This window comes from Lithobates pipiens, unplaced genomic scaffold (genome assembly GCF_037356315.1).
Source record: "Lithobates pipiens isolate NorthernLeopardFrog02 unplaced genomic scaffold, aLitPip1_a1.2 Scaffold_23, whole genome shotgun sequence".
Taxonomy (NCBI): Eukaryota; Metazoa; Chordata; class Amphibia; order Anura; family Ranidae; genus Lithobates; species Lithobates pipiens.
This window is the reverse complement of record NW_027507785.1, coordinates 280,153,496-280,179,932: the sequence shown is the minus strand read 5'-3', so window position 1 is coordinate 280,179,932 and position 26,437 is coordinate 280,153,496. Positions and strand designations below refer to the sequence as shown.

The 26,437-nt window shown below is 41.3% G+C and overlaps 1 protein-coding gene across 3 annotated transcripts in view; it reads right to left on the bottom strand.

Moving 5' to 3' along the window:
- Window positions 1–7,425: 7,425 nt before the first annotated feature.
- The window catches only part of TUT4 (terminal uridylyl transferase 4), a 90,200-nt gene continuing 71,188 nt past the window's right edge, over window positions 7,426–26,437 (bottom strand). For all 3 annotated transcript variants that reach the window (XM_077453323.1, XM_077453324.1, XM_077453325.1), the window contains exons 22-30: window positions 24,263–24,440; window positions 24,106–24,153; window positions 22,776–22,858; window positions 20,268–20,383; window positions 18,188–18,345; window positions 15,265–15,359; window positions 13,520–14,006; window positions 10,481–10,639; window positions 7,426–8,131 (exon numbers count right to left, since the gene is read on the bottom strand). In XM_077453323.1, the coding sequence (XP_077309449.1) occupies window positions 8,040–8,131; window positions 10,481–10,639; window positions 13,520–14,006; window positions 15,265–15,359; window positions 18,188–18,345; window positions 20,268–20,383; window positions 22,776–22,858; window positions 24,106–24,153; window positions 24,263–24,440 (1,416 nt within the window). In that variant the 3' untranslated portion in view covers window positions 7,426–8,039. The remainder of the gene's footprint in view (window positions 8,132–10,480; window positions 10,640–13,519; window positions 14,007–15,264; window positions 15,360–18,187; window positions 18,346–20,267; window positions 20,384–22,775; window positions 22,859–24,105; window positions 24,154–24,262; window positions 24,441–26,437) is intronic.

Genomic DNA, 26,437 nt, shown 5'->3' with positions numbered 1-26,437 from the left:
GCCACCAGGTTCCGAGACTCGGGAACAGACGGATCCTTACCCCAGACCAGGCAGGTCTCTCAGGGGCCACCAACAGGAACATGTTGCGGGAATGTCGAACACCCCATGACCGGGACCCCTCACGGGTCTACCCCGGTCCTGGAACCAGAACAGACCACACGGGTCTCACGAACAACTCTCCCCGAACCACATGACCCACACCCTTAAGTACCTCCTTCCCAGACTCCTCAGCGGGCCCCGGCGCTCCCACTGATTAGCTCAGAGAAGGCCGATACCCAAACACCCAACCAGACCTGGTTCTGGCCTGTCATGTGCACCTCACCGTCCACATGACCAGGCAGAACTTCTAAACTAAAAGCACAAGGAGAGGAGCGCCTCTGGTGTAGATATAAAAATGCTTTTTTTTTTAATTAAAAACTCTATATAGACATTTTTAAGCAAATTGAAAGCATAGAATTGAAATCCATCAGGGAGTCATCAGATCGATCATGCACTCACTCCGCTCACAAGGGACGACTGGCCATGTAATGAAAATACACCGCTGGTTGTAGATGGGCCGGCTGCGGTGGAGACACTGCACCTTCAAAACGAGGCTTGGAGCGATCTTGTGCCCGTACACAACAGCGCTCCAAGCCTCGTTTTGAAGGCGCAGTGTCTCCACCGCAGCCGGCCTATCCACAACCAGCAGCTTTTATTGTGGAAATTTGGAACCTGGTTTCAGTTCCTTCGTGAAGGCTGCCCTGTCTGTGGAATTCATCCATCTCAAACTTATTTCCACATTGGACTTTGAATATTGTAGTGGCTTCATACCCTATTATCAATGGACTTTATTCCGTGGTTTCTTTTTGTTATTGTCTTGAGAGTTGCGCCTTTACTTGTATATCAGAAATTCTAAACACAGCCTGGCCAGACTGGTGTTAAGGCCCACCTACATAATCAACCCTCAGAACCTTTATTGTTCTGAGGCAAAAACTAAATTTACATGCGTATGACATTTTATCCAAAATGTCATCCGCTACATGTATATTCAGCAAATATGCAGCAACTGAGAGATCACATAAAAGCCTATGTGGAGCAGTGCTGTAGTATTGAAAACAGGAGAAGTGCGTTTCTGGAAGTCTATAAAGCTCACTATACAACCCGATTGTAAAATCTCCTTTAGATCTACCATCAACTATATAGTGCAAGGGCCTTTCTGATTAAATGCAGAGTGATAGGAAGACGCGCCTATATATCCTATTATATCGTTTTGCTAAACCTCAAGGCCCCGTTCACACTTGTGCGACTTGGGATTGCAAAGTCACATGACAACTTAAAGTCGCACCAACTTCAAAAGTAGTCCCTGTACTACTTTGGTCCAACTGATGCTAGTTAAGGTCCACAGATCTCAAGTTTACACAGGCATGCCCTGAAATTGCAGTGAAGTCCCAGTAGTGTGAAAGGGGCCTACAGTGTGACTCCACTTTTGTTGTGGAAAAATATTCGCCCCTGGGTAATCTATGTACATTACAAGGATTATAACAACCTTTGTTGTAGATTCCTACCTTTTTGTTATTCTGAAGACATCCCTGTGTGTTTGGCTACTTTCACACTGGGGCGTTGCGGCGATTTACCGTTGTTTTAGCAGTGCAGTTTTAACCCCCGCTAGCGAAAAAGGGTTAAAAACGCCCGCAAATCAGCGCTTTCCAGGCCGTTTTGCAGCGCTGCCCCATTGTTTTCTATGGGAAGGGGTGATTTAGGAGCGGTAAATACACTGCTCCTACAGCGCTCCAAAGATGCAGTTGCAGGACTTTTTTGAGCGTCCTGCAAGCGCACTGCTCCAGTGTGAAAGCCCTTGGGGCTTTCACACTGGAGAGACAGCAGCGGCTGCTTCAGGGAGCTTTGCAGGTGCTATTTTTAGCGCTGTAGCGCCTGCAAAGTGCCCCAGTGTGAAAGGGGCCTTTGTGCTGAGTGGGTCTAATGGGAGTGGTTTCATAATTATCAGTTATCTGTGGCAGCCACAGAGCACTAATGAGGAAATCTGCTGGGCCTGCATCCCGTTAGACGTGTTCCTATCGAAAGTATCTCCCAAAAATGACATTTTTGCTGCAGGGGATGCCTGAAAAATCACATCTTAGTGCAGACTTCTGGTAAAAGTGGTGAGCCAATCGCACAAGCAGGAAATTATGTTTCTGGGGAGTGGTCAGTACAGACGCTGTGTACAGAACTCCAGGTAGCTATATTGCAATGCATTTTGAGAAAATTACAGTGGCTGCAGATTGAAAAGGAAAGGTCATTTTAATAACATTCAATTAGAATATGATTTGTTGCAATTATATGTGCTATATTATTTTTTCTTTATGTTTTTTTTTTTTTTTCACCAGGAAAGTGGAGTTACCCTTTATAGGGATTGTACAGTGTATCGACTCCTTTATACACATAAAATGAACTAGTCCTCTGTATCACACCATTGCTCAAGTATGTCCCCGCTTTGCTTATATTGCAGTTTAATAGACTGCAACTTTCAATGTCTTTCATTTGAAGATAAGCAATCCTTTTCAGATGGTGACATGCGGGTATACCCCTACCACGTGCCCCACACAGGATCCAGTACCCGTAGTAACATTACAGACTGTCCCCTCAACTTGGGGTACAGCACCCAAGATTTTACAGAGGTTGCACCAATCCAGATAAACTTCAGCTGTAGACAGGTTGATTGAAGACATTTTTAAGAAAATAAAGTAGTGAAGCTGATTTCCCTGGGAAGGGGGAAGAGGTCCATCACCTACAGATACTAGCAAAAAAACCTGAAGACGCACAGGATGAGATACGGTTATAGGGGAGGCTCCCCAGTGGAGTGTGTCCTCAGAAGTTTGCCAGGTTCCAGTTACCTGAACAGACAAAGCTATAACTCATAGGGTATGAATAAGTTGACTGTGTCCTTTACAGTACAATTAAGATAATTTTGTTTGCTTTTAACATTCAATTTTGGGGTGAACGCACATTCCCAAACAAAAAAATAAAAAATAAAACTGTATGCACCAGGGGTAGGCAACCTGGGGCCCTCCAGATGTTGCCGAACTACAAGTCCCATCATGCCTCTGGGAGTAATTGTAACTGCCAGCCTTGCAATGCTTCCACAACAGCTGGAGGGCCCCAGGTTGCCTACCCCTAATATACACTGTTAGAGATTTGTTCCTTTGAGCATAACAACATTTCCAACCTGCTCCTTCAAATTTTCTTGTCATTATGGTTGAAATCAATTTAATGGTTTGAAAATCAAATGAACATTCTTAAAATTAAAAATTTCAACTAAAATTCTGCTAATGTATAGCTAGCTTTACTGCAATCTAAATTGAAATATCAAAACAATGTTATTTGATTTCTTGGTTCCCTGTTCACCTGCAATGGGCCTGCTCCCTATGTAATGGAGATGGAGAGGATGAAGGGTTTTGAGTCCAAATCAAGAGCGGTACCTATGATGGCAGTGCTGCCCCTCCATAGATACAGTACATAATAGTGAGTGTTGTCATCCTTGGACAGAAAGCGTTGCAGGGATAAGCACAAGGTGAAAAAGGAAACAAATGCAACAATCACACATAAAGACCAATAGGCTGAAATTTATTTAATTTTTGTTTTTCGATTTAGAAGTACAGGGCATCTGGAAAGTATTCACAGCGCTTCACTTTTTATTATGTTACAGCCTTATTCCAAATGGATTCAATTCATTATTTTCCTTATTTTTCCATACATCTCCCATGTACATAAGTATTCACAGCCTTTTCTCAATACTTTGTTGAAGCACCTTTGGCACCAATTACAGCCTCGAGTCATTTTAAGACTGATGCTACAAGCTTGGCACATCATACGTTTTTTCTTTTTAATATATTTGCAGAGATTTCAAACTTCTTTCACTTTGTCATTATGGGATATTGTTTGTAGAATTTTGAGGAAAAATAACAACATTTAATTTTGGAATAAGGCTGTAGCATAACAAAATGTGGGAAAAGTGAAGCGCTGTGAATACTTTCCGGAATGCACCGTAGGTAAATAAAAACACACACACATTAAAAGGGACGCTACTTATATTTTATGCAAAGAGTCCCTTTGTAGGCTGCTAGTGGAAATCTGAAATCTACTGCCCCTTTTCATGTTAACAGTTCTGGACCTGTGACAGGCTCTCATTAAAAATGCTGACTATTTGTGCCCTTTCCACCCCCCTCCTACACTGTACCAAAGCTTCCTATGAATAAAAGTGATCTAGGAATAGAGAATGGATCGATGCATGAAAGATCCACTTCCAAAAATGTTAAGCATAGTCTGCATTCTTGGAAGGGAGGCAGAGGTCTTTGGATTTCCAAAATGATAGTTGGCTCCTGCACAAGGGATACTTTGCATTGTGTGTAGGTAACATCCCTTGCGTTTTTTTTTTACATTTTTACCTAAACTTTTAAATCAAAAACAACAATTAAATATATTGCAGCTTTGGGTAATTTGGCTTTCTCTGCAGTGTTGGACCTGCCTACTGGAGCATCATCCTATCTGAATTCAATTCAACAACATCCCAGCAGTGGAACGCATCAATCAACAAATAGAAACCTGAAGTCTTGACACAGGAAAAGAGGTAGCTGTGTACATTCATAGATAATTGGATTTAATCTGCTGGCAAAACCTGGACCCTGCTTCACAGGATCGAGATTGGAAGGGCATTCCAGCGATCCTCATTACTTTGGTCTAGCCTAGGCACATGTTGTAAGATTACCTCAATGGGCTCTGCAGGATTGTCAGGATCTTCTCTCTCTCAGCCTGGTTTGCAACCCTGCTTCATGGTCACTGGCTTTAACAGCATGGCTGTTGGCCTATTATTCTTTCAAGACCTTTGTACATGGAGGTCTCCCATGTAGCTTCACCTACTGAAATCAAAGCTTCAGAATGATGGTCAGGGAGCTAGCAAAAAAGAAGAAAAGTACAGTAACTAATGTAATTAGAAAGGTTTAGAGAGATTTAATGTGCATCCTCACAGGATGACACTGTGGACATACAAGTACTAATGTGCCAACGTCCCCATATAGATTGAAAAAAAATAATAGAAAAAACTATTTGCAGAGATGGACTTTATAGGCACACATATAGGATAAAAATTGGATTTTTAATTGGATAAGGTTAAAATCATATTTTACAAAACATAAAACAAAAACACATCATAATGATATATGACCCCAGGGACTCAAATAACATCTCCAAATATTCTATTCTAGGAAGTAGAGAGAAGACGTTGCTGGAAGAGGCAGTAGAGGAGTTCCTTTCTTTTTTGGGGATTACTGAGCTCCCTATTGGGACCACGGAGTATATTAATATCTGGAGAGTACTATTAGGAGATGGAGAGCTGACCCACAAAAAAGGAGGATATCTTTTGATGGGACCCATCGACTATATACAAACGCCCTAATTTATATATTTTCTGGTAAGCGCATTCAATATACGGTGACGGGCACTTTATGCGCTTTTGGATCGTGTTGAATCACTGTGGTGTCACAAACGCTTATCTGGACTCACATATGAACTTTTTATGATTGGATTTTTGTTTGTGATATTTTTATTTCTTTATGTATTGCTGTGTTTTTTATGCACTTAAGGTGTTTATTTGATTGCTATAATCATTTAATGATAATTACCCACATATTTTGACACTATTTTTTTTGTTATTTAATTAGGTATAGGGTTGGCGCAGTTTTCTATTTCTGTATTCTAATCCAGTAGGATGAAATTAGAAATAACCAATAGCAGCATCCAAAAGGAATAAGGTGCATGGAATGGTTGAGTCGCAATATGGGATCGCAAGACAGCTGTTCGCGCTTCATGTTGCGTGCACAATTGTGTTTCTTCAGGAGAATATAGATATAATGCAAGAATTTTTCAAAGAAATATATTTTATATAGGGGTCATGTATGAATGAGACAAAATAGAGAATCCAATAGATTACAAAATTGAATAGCTGAACAGGCCTCAAACTAGCAGTAGTTATTAACCATAGTGGCCAGGATTTGTAGTGATAGGGGGTAAACTATCACAGCAGTCTAAACTGGCAATAAGACCTATAAGCTCATCCAGTAAGACAGGTTGTCCAAAAGTTGAAGGAGGATCTAAAACCCAAAGGGGCACTGCCTTTAGCAACCAGTATATAATAAAGTGTAGAGGAGGGCAGAGCCATGCGTAGAGTCCCGGAAGGAGAGGCGTGTCTGAGCAACTTATTCCTTTTGGATGCCGCTATTGGTTATTTTTAATTTCATCCTGCTGGATTAGAATAGAATATTTGGAGGTGTTATTTGAGTCCCTGGGGTCATATATCATTATAATGTATTTAGGTTTTATAAAATACGATTTTAACATTATCCAATTAAAAATCAAATTTTTATCCTATATGTGTGCCTTTAAAATCCATCCATGCAAATAGTTTCTTCTACTAATGTAATTAGTACATTAAAGTGGTTGTAAACCCTTACAGACCAGTTTAACTTACAAGTAAGCTTAGATCAGTGATAGTGAACCTTGGCACCCCAGATGTTTTGGAACTACATTTCCCATGATGCTCCACTACACCGCAGAGTGCATGAGCATCATGGGAAATGTAGTTCCAAAACATCTGGAGTGCCAAGGTTCGCCATCACTGGCTTAGATTAAGGCTTACCTGTAGATGCAAGAAATATCTCCTTAACCTAAACGGTTAAGGAGATATTTCCCTAAAAATGGGCACCGATGTCTACAGCGCATGCGCGCTGTAGACAACAGCGCAGGCGCACTGAGCATGCAGTTAGTGAAGGCGATCATGCCGTCACTGATGGCTCCCACGCGCATGTGACTTCCGGGTATCTCAGCTCCGGAGCTGTGACTGGCCAGAGCAGGGATGACGTCACTCCGGCGCATGGACGTGGGAGCCGTCAGTGACGGCATGATCGCCTTCACTAAAGGCACTCTCAGTGCGACTGCGCTGTTGTCTAGCGGCGACGGAGGACGTGGGTCGCTTCGGGGGTTTTGATCTCAGGTAAGTAATTCATAATGAGCTAGTATACTATGCATACTAGTTAATTATGTCTTTTCCTGCAGGGTTTTTTTTTTTTTTTTTTAATTAGAGAGTTTACTTCCTCTTTAATACAGTAATGAATGGCAACCTCCATTAATCTCTCATGCTGTGTCCCTTTAATGTTGGCTGATGCTTTTACACATAACCCCAACAAGATGGAAAGAGGTAAGAATCCCTAGATCAATGAAGTAGTTAAGTAAAACAATAATACAATTGTAATTTCCCAAATGTTTCTGCTTTCACAAAGAAGCGCTCTACAGTTGATCATTAAAAAGCATTTGCTTACTGATCCCAAATAATTACCAACATGACCCCAAACTGTAAAAAAGTATAATTAAAATAAGATGATCTGACAAACTACCCAGTTCAATGGTATTCTCAATTTTATTACAAATGAAGAAACCAATTATGAAATAATTAAAATTTGCAGCTCAGAATTTTTTTCATAATAAAAAAAAAAAAAAAAAAAAAAAAAATCTCTTTACACTTCATGGGTCAAAGAATTTAGATAAAATGGCCTTTTTGTTGGTACCAAAAATAAGACAAGACTTCAGATTTAAAAGTTCTTTTGGCACCTACATCAGACCCAAATAATAAAAGACTTGTAAAAAAATTACATTCTTTTTTTTTTTTTTCTTTTAATCCTCTTTTGGTAACTAAAATATATACATTTATAGAGAGCTCAAAGCAGCCTGTTTATGAACAGAGAAAATAAGGAACTTAATTTCAATAAAAAAAGCTCTCTTTTGTTTAATATTTTCCCATAATAGAACATAAAGCTCCCCTCAAAATGGGGCAATGAAATAAAAGAAATTAGCATCACTCATAGGAATGATTTCAGTAAAACTAAAGCCGATGTATTTACAAATAATACAAATTAAAAGTTCTCACTCCCCATGAGGCTGGTAGTAACCTCAGGTCTAGTCAGGCGAAGATATTATTTAACAAGATCTAAAATATCAAGGGGTAAAATTTCATGTCACTTCTTTTGCTGGATGTAGCTGGAGTTTAGGTGAGGGTGTCCCTGTGATAAGACTGAGAACTGCGGTCCATTTTGGATCAACGAGGCACCTGAAAAATAAAAACAAAATATGTGGTCAAGACTTACCTTTCCTGAATTGCCCACCCACCCCAGAGGTTGGAGGACTGATCACTGTTGCTACATTGTCTATAATGGGGGTAGGTAACCTTCACCTTTTGTAAAACTACAAATCCCATGAGGAACTGAAATAATCTGACAGCCACAGGTATGACGAAATTACCAGTTTTGCACCAGCTAGAGTGCGGATGATGCCTACCCCTGATTTACACCAATACTAGGTTTTCTTTTTGGATAGCATGTGGAAAGGTTAGAGCCTCTTTCTGGCTTTTATTGCTGTATGTTTTCCCATTTGGCCCTCGATTTCTGTGTCTGACGTGGCAAGAGGGACAAAAACCAGAAAAATACATCATTGGTGCAGACGCATGAGGGTGGCTGAGATTTCAGTGCCACTTTATATGAGATGTGGGTCAGGTAGGTGCTAAGGCTTACATGAACACTGCTTACTTCTAGGGCAAGTGAGACAAATGAAAGCCTACATGATACACTTAAAGAGGGATTCCACCAAAAAAAAAAAATATTAAAAGCCAGCAGCTATAAATACTACAGCTGCTGACTTTTAATAAATGGACACTCACCTGTCTCGGGTTCCAGCGATGCCGGCAGCCGAGGCCGATTGATCGCTCGGCTCTTCTTTACTGCCGCCACCATTCTAGGTGAGGAAATCAGGAAGTGAAGGGAATCGGCTTCACTTCCCGGTTCCCTACTGCGCATGCGCGAGTCGCGCCGCGCAATAGGAAATCTCCGCGCTGTCACTGGGACCCGTGTGTGTCCCAGCAGACAGCGCGGCAGGGCAGGAAATGGCGTAGACTCCCACGGGCGTCTATGCCCGGAAGTGGGTGTAAATACCTGTCTTTGACAGGTATCTCCACCCCCCTCCCCCCTGAAAGGTGTCAATTGTGACACCGGAGGGGGGGAGGGATCCGATCAGCGGAGGTTCCACTTTAGGGTGGAATCCCGCTTTAACATGCTCCTAGTTGCTCTATGCAAGAGTTGTCCGGAAACAAGCACCTTCTTCAATGTCTGGCTTATAACTTACAGCAGGGATCTCCAAACTAAGGCCCTCCAGCTGTTGCAGAACTATACATCCCATGAGGCATTGTTAAAACGCAGACATTCACAGACATGACTAGGCATGATGGGAATTGTAGTTCCTAAAGAACTGGAGGGCCAAGGTTTGGAGACCCATGACTTGAAGCATTGATCAGTTTACGGAGCTCAACAGCTCAACCTGAAAATGAAAAGTCTCTTCTGCCTACCTGCTTGCTCTAAGAGCTGCATAGGAAATTTCAATCGGAGACAAAGGGGTTTATTTACTAAAGTTGGGAGAGCGCAAAATCAGAAACCAATCAGCTTCCATGTTTTATTGCCAAAGCTTACACAACAATCTGAGGTTAGAAGCTGATTGGTTTCAATGCAGAAGTGAGTCTGATTTTGCAGTACACCAAAGAGACTGACAGCAAACCGCTTGTGCCCCGCTTGTGGTAGGTCAGCTCGTACAGGCACTGGCTTTTTTCTGGATCTGCGCACGCATCTGGAAGCCATTCGCTGCAGCACAAGCCAATCGGTTTATGGCTGGGACCCCCTGATCGGCTGAGCGAATGACAGAAAAGAGCCCTGTGTTGGTAAATAACACAGCGCTCTTTACAGGCAGCAACGATGTACCAATTTGTTTTCCCTGCAAAGCATGGAGTAAAAATCGGCACATTGCTTAGTAAAATCAGCACATTACCTATAGTAAAAATTATTGGGCACACATTTAACCCTTTGATCGGCCTAGATGTTAACCCCTTCCGAGCCAGTGTCATTAGTACAATGACAGTGTATATTATTAGCACTCATCACTGTATTAGTGTCCCTGGTGAGGTCAGTGAGAGTTTGATCCATCTCCCAGCATTAGTTAGTGTCAGATTGTCCGCAGCACTATCATAGTCCCACTATAATCACCGCCATTACTAGCATAAAAAAAAAAATCCAGTATCTATAGCTAGTTTGTAATATATACTTATTGGGATTTAGTTTTTAACCAAAAGATGTAGCAGAATACATTTTGGGCTAAATTTATGAATCTTATTTATTTTTTTATTAAATATGTTTTATAGCAGACCCAGTGGCGAGCAAACACCACCAAAAGAAAGCTCTATTTGTGTGAAAAAAATTATATAAAATTTAGTTGGGATACAGCATTGCAAGACTGCGCAATTGAATGCAGAGCTGAATAGCAAAAAAATGACCTGGTCATGAAGGGGGTAAAACATTCCAGAGCTGAAGTGGGTAAAAAAAAAAGAAAATGTTTGTGTAAGGTTCAGAATTAGCATTACCTGGAGGAAAATAGTTCTTGGAATGAAAGCCAGCAGGTGCCTGCTGCAAGAAGTTCTGGGGTAAGCTGTAAGACCATGGTCCAGGAATCAGAGGGTAGCGAGAGGGGTTGCCACGGTCCCAGGGATGAGGTTTACCAAACTGGCCTTGAAATCCCTGCTCTGTTGAGGAGAAATATCAGAAAATTAGAAATGATAATATACAGTACAAGGCCCCAGTGGCTTGCAGGGTAGCTTGTGCAAAGACTCCAACTGCAGTTTGCTGATCAGAGCACTGATCCATGCTTTATCACCAGAGCTGGGGAGGATTGTTGGATTTAGTGAATGAGAGCACTGAGGATTGCTTGAGCCCTGGGTGAGTCTAGCTGGTCTAATGGAGTATGACTTATTTCGTTTCGGGTGCAAACTTTGTGATGAGTGTCAATCCATAAGGTGAGCGAGTGCCCAAAATAGGATTTCTCACCAAATATAATCACAATTTGTGGATTGCATCACAATTTCGCTTAGGGGCATTTATATCAAAGCTTGCTACATAGTGATTTTGGATTGTAAACCGATAATGAAAAATGTGTGCCGCTCAGGCTACCAGGGAAAGCAATCCTGTGTCCACCACTGTGAGTGCAGGCCAGGGAAGCAGCACATCTCGGGTCTAAACAACTGTTGAGCAAAGGATGGATCCCATGAAGCAGCACATCAATGCAGACCCACTAGTATTGGAATGAATGGCAGTCTCAGCCTGGGCTCCTGCCAGGCCACGCCACAGCACGTTTCATTGCATTGATGTGTGGCTTCATGGGATTTTGGATTATAATTATACACATGTATGCATGTTGCACAAATTTGATTTACGTTAATTTGGTTTGAATTGTTTTTTGGTACATGAATCAGTGCAGCATATTTCTATACACAATAAAGCCCAATTGAAGTCTGATACCTTTTATTTTCCTTAATTTTCCTGCAATGCTGTATGCAATGACTTAAAGTGTTACTAAACTCAGGACCCTGCAATTACTATATCTTGTCACCCACTGCACATACAACATGGAAATGCAATTATTATATTATAGTAAATATAAACTGCTAAATACCTTTTCTCATCAGCAGTACATAGCAGTCTTATGACTTCTATTAGGACAGCTCCTAGGAGCTATAAGCAGGAACTATCATGATTTAGGACCCCTAACCCTCTGTCTGCATGTGATCAGCACAGGGCCAACCAGCACTGTCCACTTTCCCCAAAAAAATAAAAATAAAAAAACCTCTCTAGCAATACACAACAAACTGAGCATGTGCAGGCCAACTCCGGACCTGTTCTAGAGTCAGTGGAAGAGGAGGAGGATCTGTGCATACCAGATCAAACAAATTTATGGAGGGAGCTGAAACTTCGAGTTGCCAAGCGACAGCCAAGAAACCTTAAGGATTTAGAGAAGATCTGTAAAGAAGAGTGGACCAAAATCCCTCCTGAGATGGGTGCAACCTGGAAACCTTGGAACCAACTACAAAAAACGTCTCACTTCTGTGCAGTGGTGTATTTTGGCTTTGTTGTGCCCTAGACAGGACAAAAAAAAAAAAAACAGTCCCTCCATCCATCCTCACTCTGCCACCATTAGTCAGTCTCTCCATCCTCCATGTGTCCTCAAATGTCCCCAATCCTCTATGTGCCTACAAATGCCCCCAATCTTCCATGTGCCTTCAGATGCCCCCAATGCCCTTCATCCTCCACATGCCTTCAGATGCCTTCCATCCTCCATGTGCCTTCAGATCCCCTCAGTGTCCCGCATCCCCTCACCTCCAGACCTGTCTGTGCTGCAGCATGTGGACGGAGCCTGCAGGGGCAGCAGCAGACGCGTTTGCCCCCGAGAGGAGAGGCTGAGCAGGGAGGGCAGCAGCGTGCTGCTGCCCTCCCTGCTCAGCCTCTCCTCTCGGGGGCAGGGCAGCAGCGTGCTGCTGCCCTCCCTGCTCAGCCTCTCCTCTCGGGGGCAAACAAAAGGAGTCGGACCAGAAGCAGCGGAGTCGGTGCTGCTGCAGGTAATCCGCCGTCAGCCACAGGTCAGACGCCCTCTGAAAAGACCAGCAGAGCCATCACCACTCACAGTCTGTCTTGGAGAGAGTAACGGGTGAACTGGGTAGCCACAAGAAAACGGCCCGACTTTGCCGCCATCATGGGAGGAGCCCAGACCCAGCTCCACTGACTTGCACGGGGGACACTTACCAGACCATCACCCCTACTGGATTCCATGCAATAGGAGAGGCAGGGTGATGTCTGTTCACCAAGGAGGGGCAATGGCCGACTCCCGAGGTTGCCTGGCTCCGTCCTCTGTTCCATAGGCAGAGATCCATGCATCCTCAGTCTTCCCCCTTCCGAGTCCGACGTCACAGATCTTCCAGCCTGTGCCGCCCTCCTGGAAAATGATGCCCAAGGCAAATGCCTTGCTTGCCTTGCGGCAGATACACCCCTGCCTCTGTGCTTGCCAGCAAGGGTTTCCCCCTTCAAGTACTAAGTAATGTTTTTCTCTGGATGAAATATTTATTTTACTCACTGAACTGCAACTCAATTTATAAAATTTGTATCATGTGTTTTTTCTGGGTTTTTGGTTGATATTCTGTCTCTATCATTTAAAATACACCTATGATAAAAAAATGATAGACCCTTCATTTCTTTATAAGTGGGAAAAGCTACATAATCTGCAGGGGATCAAATAAATATTTTCCCCACTGTATTTACTAATGCTAGCAGCATGATGATGACAAATAATCAATGCTGAGTTGGAGAGTTCCACTTTAAGACAGCATTATACAACTACTATAACAAGAAAAATGGAGGACTGACAATAAAAACTAAGGTTGCCAGTACAATATATATGACCTACCAACTATTTATAGGACTTCAACTGGGCTTTACATTTTAAAAATACACCAAAACATCCATCCACAGGACATGGATCTGGACCCTATATACTACTGTGGGTACTAAGATTCTGACTAGAATAACAATGCTCTTAGTCGTGAGATATGCTCATCTTTTGTATAGTGAAGATTTACCTGTTCCGCCCACGTTTCCATTGCTGACCAATGAAGTGGGATTTTGGGAATTGTGCCGGTGTCCATCGTGAATAGAGGTCGGAACACCCACAGACCTGGCAGCAGGCTGAGCAAAGATGATGCTGGGATCATTCAGACTAACAGCACTCTGACTGGAGGTTGAGGTGTTACTGCTGCCAGATCGTGTTGGAAAGGGGACACCACTAGAGTGAGGAGGGTTCCCAGAAGTGCGGATGATCTGACCATGGATGGGCCAGTTGTTGTTGTGAATAGGAATCTGAGGAGGTAAAGGGAGAAGCCCAAGACTGTGCAGAGGAGAGAAGTGAGTAGGAGGAGAGTGTGGAAAGTTAAACATTGGCCGTTGAACCTGATGAGCATTTGGTGCTTGAGACGCTTGCTGTGGTAGTTTTGTCTGCTGGGGCTGAGACTGGTTTATGGAGTTCTGTTGAAATGGTTGAGGAGAATAGGATGAATGATGGGATTCCGACTGCAAAAAAGGAAGACACAACACAAAGTTAGATATACAATTTTCATCCCAGAGGCGACCTGAAGACAGCTAACATAGTCTCACATACAGATCGGTGTGATGCTGCAGCTGTCCCCTTTCAGCTCTAAGCCAGAGAACTAAGTGATCACATGACCACTGATCGCTCAGTTCTTGATTCTCCTCATAGCAGAGAGCGATGACAGTCAGCGATTTTCCGCTCTGCAACCCCAGCACTCACTGGATCGCTAGGTAGGAGAGAAGGCAGGCGCAGCTGGTTCTGGCAGAGCCAGCTGTTAATCAGGCTAGCTGAGTGGAGCCTGACAATATGGTCAGGAACCTCCCAGAGCCAGGGCTGGCCCTGTGACATCAGCTGACAGCAGGCTCACAGGAGAACAAAAGTGCACTCCTAAAAGAAAACGAAGTTCAGATGCACTTATGATTAAAGTATAACTAAAGGCAAAACTTTTTTTGGTTGTGGGTAGAGTGGAGAGGGATTAGAACACCTGGCAGTTTTTATTGTTGTCTGTGGCCCCCGTTAAGGAGGTTCACCCTCTTACCATGATCATTGAAAGTGAAAGAAAAAAAGAAAACCCTAATTTGGGGTTGTGCCCCAGAAAAGTAATACAGTAGGGGGGAAATCTTCCAATAGGGATACTTGTTCTGGTGACCTAGGGGTCCCCAAGGATTTCCCTTAATTAGCAGGGATTTCCTCTCGCGTCCTGTTTGGCTATGGGACAAGTAGTAAAGGGAAATCTCCGCAATGGGACGCAGATGGCAAAAATATACTATCATGCCTATAGTTCTACTTTAAGTGCTACACTGGTTTATAATGGAACACAGAATACTTTATTAATCCCAAAGGGAAATTGGGAAATTGTTACCTAGTTCTACTTTAAATAATAAAGAGAAAAGCAGATTAAAGCATCATCAAAGGTCGGCATTTCCCAGTGTCTGCGCTGCTCCAGACTATTTCCAAGGTCCTGACACAGATCAGCCTCTGATGCAGACTGAATGCTGGGGGATGGAGGAAACTAAGTGAATATTTCCTCCTGCTAGCTGATGACATCATTTCAGCCTAGGCAAATCAACCCTTTGAAGCACAAGGGACACACAGCAGCTTGACTTAGTATCAAAGGTTAGGGTTAACATCCCACCCTTCTTTGCCCCTCCACACAGGTACTACATAATAACAGAAAATTCATAGCTAACCCAGTAACAGCCATGCCACTTATTCTCCAAAATATACTTTTACACTCACCGATTCTGAAGCTTGCCTTGTGCGTGTTGGACGCTCCAGCTGTTGTAAAGGGGCCATTACTTGCGGAGACATGATGCGGCTTAGGATCTGAGACGCTAAAAAAGACAAAAGCTGGATCAACAAAATTGGCACATATATTGAAAGCCAATTCTACCCGAATATCTTTAGCCTTTGCAGAATTGTTGGAAAGCTGAAGTGCATTCAGGCTTTACATACCACTAGGAGATGCCAGTGGTAAGATACCCCAAAACAGAATTGACTTTTTCACCCAACTATAATGGTCATACCAAAGTCAATGTTCTTCCTCAATTCACTCTCCATAATGCGTAGCAAATAATTGGGGAGTCCAGTCGTGAACAGGTGACAATATTATGGCATTGCTGGGGCCTCAGAGACACAAACTGCTGTGGAAAAATATTGACAGTATTTTCCAGTACTATGTGCTGACTTTTGAAATGTCTCCTTCAGCATGTCACCTTCAGAATGTCTCCAACCACCCCTGTAGCATATCTGCACTCTGTGACCATGTCCTGTAATATGAAAATAGGGATCCCTTTCTTGAGGCAAATGGGGAGTGATCCAGTGTAAAATGGTAAAATAGGAAAGATGATGTTACGCCAAGTACATAGATTCCTAACATGTCACGCTTTAAAAATGTGCATGCTCGTGGATTGGCGAAAAACAACGGTACTTAAAAATCGCCATAGGAGATGTATTAAATTTTTTTTTACAGATTACCTGTTTAGTGTTACATAGGAGGGCTAGTGCTAGAATTATTGCTCACGCTCTAACATTCGTGGCTATACCTCACATGTGTGGTGAGAGCACAGGTTATGTATGCGTTCTTTTCTGTGCATGAGCACGGATGAATGGGGCTTTTTTTTTTAAACTTTACTTTTAATATTTTTTTTTTATCACTTTTATTCCTATTACAAGGAAGGATATAAACATCTCTTGTAATAGAAAGGATGACAGGCCCTCTTGGCTTAAAAAGACACCAAATCTCTCCTTTACCTTTAAAAAGCAAAAAAAAAAAAAAAAGTATATATATATATATATATCAGAAATGCAACAAATGGAAAACCTTACAATGGCAATGAAAGATCAAGATGTGAAATACCAGGAAGACATGTGCTCCCTATTTAGTTTACAGGGAAAGCGAGATGTAAAATTTATGGAACCTGAAAATTGAGAGTTGGGAGAGTTATTTTTGTTTTTTTTTGTTTTTGGGTTAAGGGGGTAGACAATAAATTAGATAGGGGAGGGGAATAAAGGTAAAAATAAAAAAAGGAGAATTCACATGAAATTAAGGTGTAAACTAAAAACACTAAGATATAAGTGTTAAAGAGAATATATTATGATGACAATATAAGAGAGTGTAATGAACTGTATTGTGAAATCTATGATCTTTGAAAAAATAAAAATAAAGAATTTATAAAAAAAAAAAAAAAAAAAAAAAATTGTCACTTTTATTCCTAATACAAGGAATGTAAACATCCCTTGTAACAGAAAAAAGCATGACAGGACCTCTTAAATATAAGATCTGGGGTCAAAAAGTCCTCAGATCTCATATTTAAAATGCAATAAAAACAAAAAAAAAAAAAAAAAAATTTAATTTAATAAAATAATTTAAAAAAAATGGCCCTTTAAGAGCGGTGGGCGGAAGTGACGTTTTGATGTCGCTTCCGCCTAGAAATTGTATTGAGATGGGTGGGGGCCATCTTCCCCTCACTTGTCTCCATACCTGACAGAAGATAGGATGCGATCGCCTCTGCCCCTGCCGACAGCTCCGGTAAGCGGCGGAGGGCACTGGATTGCGGCGGGAGGGAGGGTCCCCTCTCCCACCACCGATAAAAGTGATCTTGCAGAGAATCTTTCACAGAGACCACTTTTATCTTGTACAGGACCGTCCGTTAAAGAAGAGGATACCGGGGTTATGGCTGCTAGCTGCTGCCATAACAACAATATCCTCCTTAAAGCGGGAGTCCACCGGGACTCCGCGTTTTTTTTTTTTTTAAAAGCCAGCAGCTGTAATAGCCGATCACAGCAATCATGTGATCTTAAAGCGGATCTTCAGTCATTTTTTTCAACTTTCCATCTATTAAATCCTCTGCCCTTGTTGTTTTAACTTTGAACAGTGAATCATTTTTTTTTCTGCCAGTAAATACCTTATACAGCACACTTCATGTTTCATTTCTGGTAAAAAGCCTAGGCTTATGACATCATGCACATCTCTCTTTCAATCTCTTGAGAGTTTGCCAGGAAGGGAGGGGGATGAGTCATAAGAGGGTCAATGGGAGCTGCAGGGCTGGAGGCATTCCTCTGTTTGTCTGTGTAATCCCAGGAAGTGAACAGGTAGCAGCTTCAGCTGCCCACAGTTAAAATGGCTGCAGCCAGACTCAGTGGAGGGAAATTTCTGCAGTAAATTTGGCAAGTATAGAATCACAGTATATATAAAATAATATGTAAAATATGGTTAAAGTGGTTAAAGGGAAGCTTTAGAATGGCAAAGATGTTTTTATTACAAATTATGTGAGCAGACTGCAGTTCCTCTTTAGGTCAGTCCTCCCAGCAACCATTTATCAGTGCAAAACCAAGAGCTGGCAGTGACAGCTCGGTCTTCACACTGGGCCTGCACTCCCAGAGCACACACGTCAGAAAAAGGCCCACCTCTGTGATGCTGCACATATGTGTGATGTAGGCATCAAAGGATTACATTTTTATATATCTGATGCTTATGAACTGAGAAATTAATACATTTTTATGCTATACAATACAGTACACATTAGTGATGTTAGAAATGTAACTTATAAACGGTTTCTTGTTAAAGCAGAACTCCAGGCAAACCGCTTTATATAGAGGTGAAATCGCTCTGCTCTCTCCTTCGCAATACTTCGCAAGTATTAGGTTTTTAGAAAATTACCTAGAATACTGTTCTTCTGTCTGGCAGTGTTGTTTTCAGGACAGTCCCTGCGCACATGTCCGACATCGCCACACGTGAAGCACCTCTTCTCTCTCAGTTCCCTCTCCTCCTCCTTAATGTCCTTGTCATCATCCTTCTCATTTTCTTTCTTTTTTATCCTAAGAACAGAATACAGAAACTTACCATGCAGAAATAAAAAAAATGCATTGTATTGCACATTGTGGGGAAGGTTATGCGACCCTAAAAGCAAACTCACAAGGCCGGTCCCCAGTCAAATAAGTACAGCGAAATGAGTCACAGGGCCTAGTGACCTAAAAAGCATATTGCATTTAGCATAGAAGCTCAAATTCTCAGTGTCACTTACAATACAGGTATTGAAGAATCCAAGGTGTGGCACAGAAAGACTTGGAGCAATTTAGGAGTAGTAAAAAGGCAATTGTAGATGTCTTTGGGTGCAAAGGCAGCAGCTGGGAGTATACACAAACCGCAAAGCATCATGGCCACAGTAAGAAATATACCCCCTGTCGCACTTGGGAGCCACAGCTGCCTACTGAATGCAACCCATTCAAGTGAATTGGGCCACCCTGCAACCATGTGCTTTGTAGCGTGGCATTTAGGGTTAAAACAGAAGGTGAGGAGACAACATCTCATCACCTCACCATCTGTCAAACACCTCTGAAAAGCTATCCAAACTTTGATCTTTTTTCAGAGAAGCAGCAGTCCGTGCAGCTGGTGTAAGCAAGCCCCTTACTGACAGCTCCCTGAGGCAAGCAAGGGCGGCAAGATATGGGTAGCAGTCTATGCAGGCACTCAGCAAAGTGGTGGATGGGGCATTCTTCTAGAATACAGAAGTGGCAGTATCCTGGTAGGTCCACATGGAAAGGCCCACAATGCCCTGCCAAGATACCACCACATCTCCAATGTTGGGTGGCTGTAGAGACATGGCATCCACCACTCTACTGATTGCCTGTACAGACTGCTAACTGCTCTACCCCACAGCCTTTGCTGGTCACAGAGAGCTGTTAGTAACAATCTTTCTGCAAGAAGCTCCTCCACACATTTTTCAATACCTGCATTGTAAGCGATACTGAGACTTTCTGTGCTTACATGGTATATGCAATACCCCCTTTTCGGGTCGCTGTACTGTTACATATTTCTCTGGAACTTACGACGGAATACAAGCTCACGTAACATTGTTCCCCACTTCTGAAAGTGGCCCACTTATACAAACCAAAATAAGGAACACAGGATGGTTGCTAAGAGCAACCACTCACAGTTGGATCTGATTGATTCCCATGTTGTACACAGATATCGCGCTGGCAGATCAAAAAATAGCAGCTCCCAAAAAACAATCAGACAAATGGTATAAAATATAAAGAGCTAGATTGCTGTGCTAAAGAGAAACGGTGATGAGCAAAAGAAGCGTATCTTAAAACATAAAATTTAAAAATTAAAAAAGAAAAAAGTAGTAATAGTCCCAAATAAGTCCAAACCAGTGAGAGTTAGGATGTGAAGGGATCTTTCCAATCCGAAGTTTTCAACACCCAAGTGTACATCCACATAAGACAAACAGGACTCTTACCAGAACACGTGGACCCTTTGCATAGAAAGAGTCATAAAGGCTTTATGAATTAATATTCCATCTGTAGAAGGACCAGCATTGCCACCAAAACTCTGCATATAAAATCACCAGGATCTTCCATCTAGTATCATGAGATGTACCACCGGAATATACAAACAACCACCGGAGAGACCCACATAGTGTAAAACTATATAGGCAGTTTATTGATAAATATATGACAAGCCACTACCACTATTAAAAAAAGCGCTTAAACAATAAAGTAGCAATCCCGGATTCCGTTCAGACAGCTTCCTGAGTACAATGAGCCTTGTGACATCTCAAGTGTAAGCTCCACCCTACACATTTTGTCACATCTGACATCATTGGGTGCACGCTTATTGTTTAAGCACTATATTAAATGGTAACACTATTTTAGACACTCAGGATGCCAATCCTACGCAGGTTTATACAGAGCCCACACTTAAATACAGTATTCATTCATTTAAAAAATATTTATACCTCCTTCGCTTAGGACAGTCCTTCATGTAATGCCCAATCTTTCCACACACTCGACAGCATCTGTCATTAGGAGCCAGCTCCCCATCTGTTAGGACTTTGGAATCAAAGAAATATTCCTGTGGGCAAAATCATTTATTGAGTAGCTGCACAGAATCCATATTTTTACAAAAATTATGAAGAATCTAGTGTCCTTGTCCCAGTATTGTGTTGCTGGTCTTTTTCTGATGACATTATCACAGGGCACAAATAGAATGGACCCAAGGACAGAAATTTGGTTGGGGAGATGCTCAGCAGAGTAGTAGAAGGCAAGCATATGCAGAGGGGGTGCCTGGCACGGCAGGGAGAACCTGCATGCAGTGCCCCAGCTCCCATGTCTGAACCCCATCTATTGCCAGTAGAACTGACATGATGACATTACCCACCTAGCCCTGCAGAGGCAGTGGGGATGAGAGTGGAAATGGGGACAATGCATGACAGAGGACACTTTTCTTTTTTTTTTTTTTATTACTGCTATGCAGCACTGTGGCACCAAGGGATAAGATGAAGACGCATGGGACAAATAAGAAGATATTTAAATGGTTAATTAGAAATGTATTCTCCCTACAAACTTCCTCTACTGATACCTCACATTCTGGAAGTGGGACTTTTGGGAATACTCAATGACCATGTTCACCGTACTCACGCCAGGACATTGCTACGTATACTATTATTTTATGCATGTAAAACCATCCTACTGCACTGGAAGAATGTGTGCCCTCTTTCCGCCCACGTCTTCTTCCACATTGTTGATGGGGTCCTTCCCAAATTCAAATGGATATACAAAATTAGGGCATGACCTAAGAAGTTCACTAAAATCTGGCAACCATGGCTTCATGTATCAGAGGATTTCCGGGGGGGGGGGTGTCCTCTCTTTACAGCTGTCCCAGTAGGCCCACTACTTATATACTCTAATCTTATTTTTCAGCAAGATACCACAATTGATAATCACAGATTGCTTTATATGGAGCATCTACTGCATGGGGGGATTCTAGACCTCTAATGTCCTTATGGGGTAGTATATGTTGAAAGTTTTAATGGTTGCATGTATGAAGGTATGAATGTGTGTTGTTGGGATATTTCTGTTTTTATGGACTAGTAAACTTGTTCCATTCTCTTTACTATGTAAGGGTTCTACCAAGTGCACGTTACACATTTGTAATTACAGTCCTTCTTTAGTTACAGAATCAAAAAAACACCTTAAAAAAAAAAAAAAGAAAAAAAAAAAAATGGTATTGCCCCTAAAGTTCAGATTTAACCACTACGTCTTTGAGTTTCAGCTGCAGTCATAAACCCAGTATCAATCTTTTCAACCAACAATGTTGAATAAAGTAAAAACAATCCGAGCGTGTGGCTAAATAGCGACTCAATTTCTTTTACATGTGGCAGAAGGGCTTCTCCCGCTCTCCTGGTCTAAGAAACCGGAAGCAACAAGTATTTTGTCACTTCCCGTTTCGGTCTAATGTAAACAGGACGCTGCCAGCCTGTGAAAGCATCTGATCAAACCAATCTTGGTTTGATCAGTTGTTTTTAAGGGCAGAAGAGATATGGGGTCGTATAGACCCCAGATGTATCAGTAAAGAGAGCCTGTCACTGCCCATGTTCTCGCAAGGGATGTTGTTCTTCCTTTGTGATAGCAATAAAAGTTATAAAAAAAAAAAAAAAAAAATACAGAGTGTAAAAATAAGAGATTAAAAAAAAAATAAAGTAAGCCCCTGTCCCCCTGTGCTAGTGCGTAAAGGCGAATGCATACATAGGTTGTACACACATATCTAAATGGTGCAAACACATGTGCAGTATCACCGCAAATCTTATAGCTAGAGCACAAAAGTTCTAGTTCCAAACCTCATGTGTAACTCTAAACTTGTAACCTGTAAAAGGCTTTTAAAACATTGCTTATGGAGAATTTTAGGTACCTTAATCTGTGGCCATTCCACAAGCGTGTGCAATTTTAAAGTGTGACATGTTAGGCATCTATTTCCTCAGAATAACCTTATCTTTTATATTTTACCAAACATTTGGGTATTATATTGTGTATTAATATATATATATATATATATATATATATATATATATATATATATATATATATATATATATATATATATATATATATATATATATAGTATATTTTTTCCCCAAAAATTGCATTTGTAAAACCGCTGTGCAAATACAGTGCAACATAAAAAAAAAAAAAAAAACCTCCATTTTATTCCCCAGAGCCTCTGCGTACATTTTTATATATATATATATATATTTATTTGGGGCTTCTAAATAATTTTCTAGCCAAAAAAAGCAAAGCAAAAAAAATATTTACATTTATGTAAGTAGTGTCAGAATAGGCTTGGGAAACAAGTGGTTAAAGCAACTACAACTATTCACAATGACTCAAGTCAATAAATCTCTCTTATGCAGCACTTACATGATTAAAACATTTCAGACATTTAGAAAATAAAATAAATTAAACCATACCGCTTCAAGCCCAGGCAATGGGTAGAATGGGGTCCCAAACAGCTTCCTTCCATTAATAAATGCCTTCATTATAAAATTTGTCACTAAAAAAAAATTAAATAAAAAAAGGAGGGAGAAAAATAAAATAAAAATCAACTTGTATAACAGGGAGTTTTCATGCAGAAGTCAATCATTCATACATGCCTGCTGCAATGTTAAATAGGGAAAAATACAAGTTATCAAGTCAGGATTGGTCTTATGCAAGAGGATTGGAAAACACTGGCTAGCCCCCCCCCCCCCCTCTACCAACAAAGTGGATCAGTAACCTACCCATTCGCTAGATGGAGCTTGCAGCCTCTTTTGTTTTCTCAGATCAGCTTATCATTTATAATGTGGCAGGATTGTTATAAAAGGTAAGATTTAGTGCTCACGTATTATAGGTCAATGTTATGAATGATGGTTAACAAAACTCCTTGCAACAGGTTACACAAGTAGACATCTCCTATTGGGCATGCAATGAGGGTTCAGCCAGCACAGGATGCTAAACACAAACTATATGGCCACTTTATTAAAGGAGAAGTCCAGGCAAAACCAAACTAACACTAAGCCTGCTCTATGCCACATTCTGAACCAGTGATGGCAAACCTTGTCACCCCAGATGTTTTGGAACTACGTTTCCCATGATGCTAATGCACTCTGCAGTGTACTCGAGCATCATGGGAAAATTAGTTCCAAAACATCTGAGGAGCCAAGGGTCGCCATAACTGTATCTAAACTAACTGCTCTAACTGCTCTAACTGCTCTAAAAAGGTATTTACTAAAATAATTGCATTTCCATGTACTGTGTAAGACCAGATATTGTGAATGCAGGGACGTTGGTTTAGTAACACTTTAAGAAAATAAAAGTTGAACAATAGTATGACAAATCCATCTAAAAAAAGAGAGCGCCCATTCTGAGCCAGTTTTGACAAATAGAGAGTCATGATTGAGAAAACTTCATGTTAGGAGCTGAAGAAAAGACATCCATCTCCCAAGGACACTTAAAAAAAAAAAAAAAACAGAAGCATGCTGGGGATTGGTGGGGGTTATGGGCTGATTTATAATTTTTAGTTTACCAATATTCCGTCCTCACATTGGTGGCAGCATAACATGAATGTTCAAAATATACTGTGTCCCCCAATGGACAAGAGGGAAAAAATGCGTGATCATAAAAGGGAGCAAATAATACATGTGGATAAAAATATTGCATGCATAAAAGCTTCTGTGAATTGACCCCTAACTGCCAAGCAACAAGTATTGGATAAGAGCAGAAAACCACAGCAGGAATTTACACAGGTGACAACATACATACTTTTTCTAGATACTCCAGCTCCAAGATTATGGTTGAGGTCAAAGGGATCTGGAAGAGTAAGAAAGGCACAGAAGTCATTCTGGTGCTCAGGATATCAGTTCCCCATCATAGCATACATTTGTCACTAATGACTACAGGTAAGCACAGTTACACGCACCTTCTATAGCGATGCATTTAGACGTCCACTGCTTTTCAAATGTGGTTAGCAACTTTTTCTGCCTGATACTGATAACATATTCCTTAAAATCAAATTCTTCTGTGTAGAACCTAAGAAATCCAAGCCAAAGTTCTCCCATGGACTCCATATTTTTTCCCAGGAATGGAAACCGGATTCTCTGTAAGACAACATACTCCAATATAAGAAGTAGAATTGCAAACAAAACTATTATATTAAGCCTTAATAGAATCAGAAAGGATAAGAACCTGTCAGATTATGATAAGAAAGGACCCAGCAATTTCCAGTCTGACTGTGTCCCAATTAGAGATATTTTTGTTCACAACAATGGGTACATAGTAACAGAAACCTCACAAATGGTCTAAAGCAGCCTCTCTCAACAAGATTTCCTCCAAAGGTTTTTATGGGGGTTCCTTGAACAATCAGAAATGTTTGGCTCCCAGATAAGTAACCTCTAATACCAATGACCTTTTTTTTGCCATGTGCAACGGAAGGATTCTTCCTATCGGCCACAAGTGTAATGAGCTTTCTTTCCAATGACCATGAAAGTAATGTAAAGTGAGCTGTAGATATAGTAATTACTAGTAGGGGTTTCCTGAAACTAATGCCGCGTACACACGACCGGACTTTCATCGGAGTTCCGACAGACTTTCCGAATGAACGGACTTGGCCACACATGAACAGACCAAGTCTGTTCGAAAGTCCATTAATTTTGAACGTGATGACGTAAGACGGGACTAAATAAGGAAGTTCAATAGCCAGTAGCTTCCCTTGAGTCTTATTTGATCCATCAGACCAGCATACAGACGAATGGTTTTCCCGATAGGAATTGAGTCCGTCGGACAGATTTGAAACATGGTCCATCTGATTTTTTAAATGATTTTTTAAAATGATCGGATTAGCCTACACACAATCGGATTGTCCGACGGACTGATTCCGTCGGACCTAGTCTGCCGGAAAGTCCGGTCGTGTGTATGCAGCATAAAAAGGTTAGTTCAAGGGTTCCTTTGTGTTAAAAGGTTTAAGGAAGGCTGATCCAAAGTTTACTCCAAAATATGCTGCTGTGCCCCTCACTGGAGTGATCTAAACACATTCATAAAATATGCCTGTGTATGGTCTCATTTATCCAAGTCATAGCATAACTAGTAGTAGTTCATCATATTCGACTCGATTTGTTCTGTAATGTAGCTTTTCCAAGCCATTTCTCCAGTTCTAATAAATGTCAGATACATCCATATTTATGTCTGCACAGGTAGCACAGACACTTTAATCAAATCACCATGAACTAGATAATCAATGTCCAAGAAAAGGATGAGAGGTGTGAAAAATTTAAGAATCCTGATCTAGTTACATAGTCCCCTCTCTGGTGTCAGGAAGTCTGCAAAGGTGTTAAAAGAGAAGTCCAGCCTGAGCTCATTTGGCTGGGCCTCTCCTATGGGTCACAGGAGTGCAATTAGTTTTGCACTCCTGTGACCCATTTGCAACAGAGAGCCGTCTGAAGTAGAGGTCGACCGATATATCGGCCGGCCGATATATCGGCCGATATTTGCCGTTTTTTAAATAATCGGCATCTGCCGATTGTGCTGATAAAAAGCCGATTTAGAACTACAGTGGGACTTTGAAATGACTTCTGTATAGAAGTCAGTGTGAGTTGCCTGAGTCGTCATAGCAACACTTTCCTCCTCTCTGGGCAGACTGCCAAGAAAAGAACTAAATGATACAATGTTTACACTTGAATGAATGAAGTCATCTCTGTGTGTAGAAGTTCTCCGTTTAACCATTTAAAGACTAAATCTTTTCTGACACTTGTTGCTTACAAGTAAAAATCCTGTATTTTCTGCCAGAAAATCACTTAGACCCCCCAAAAATTATATATATTTTTTTAGCAGAGATCCTAGGGAATAAAATAGCGGTTGTTGCAATATTTTATGTCACACGGCATTTGCACAGAGGTCTTTCATAGGTTTTTTTATTTTTTATTTTATTTTTTTTATCTAAATCATACATACAAGTAAACTGATTGGAGGTTTGTTTTGTTTAATAAATGTTTAAATGTAAGAAATTTTCTGTATCACTTATGAAGGCTGCTTTCACACTGGAGCGTTGATGGTAAAACGCAAGTTTTAGCGGCTCTTTACCATCATTTTAGCGGTGCTA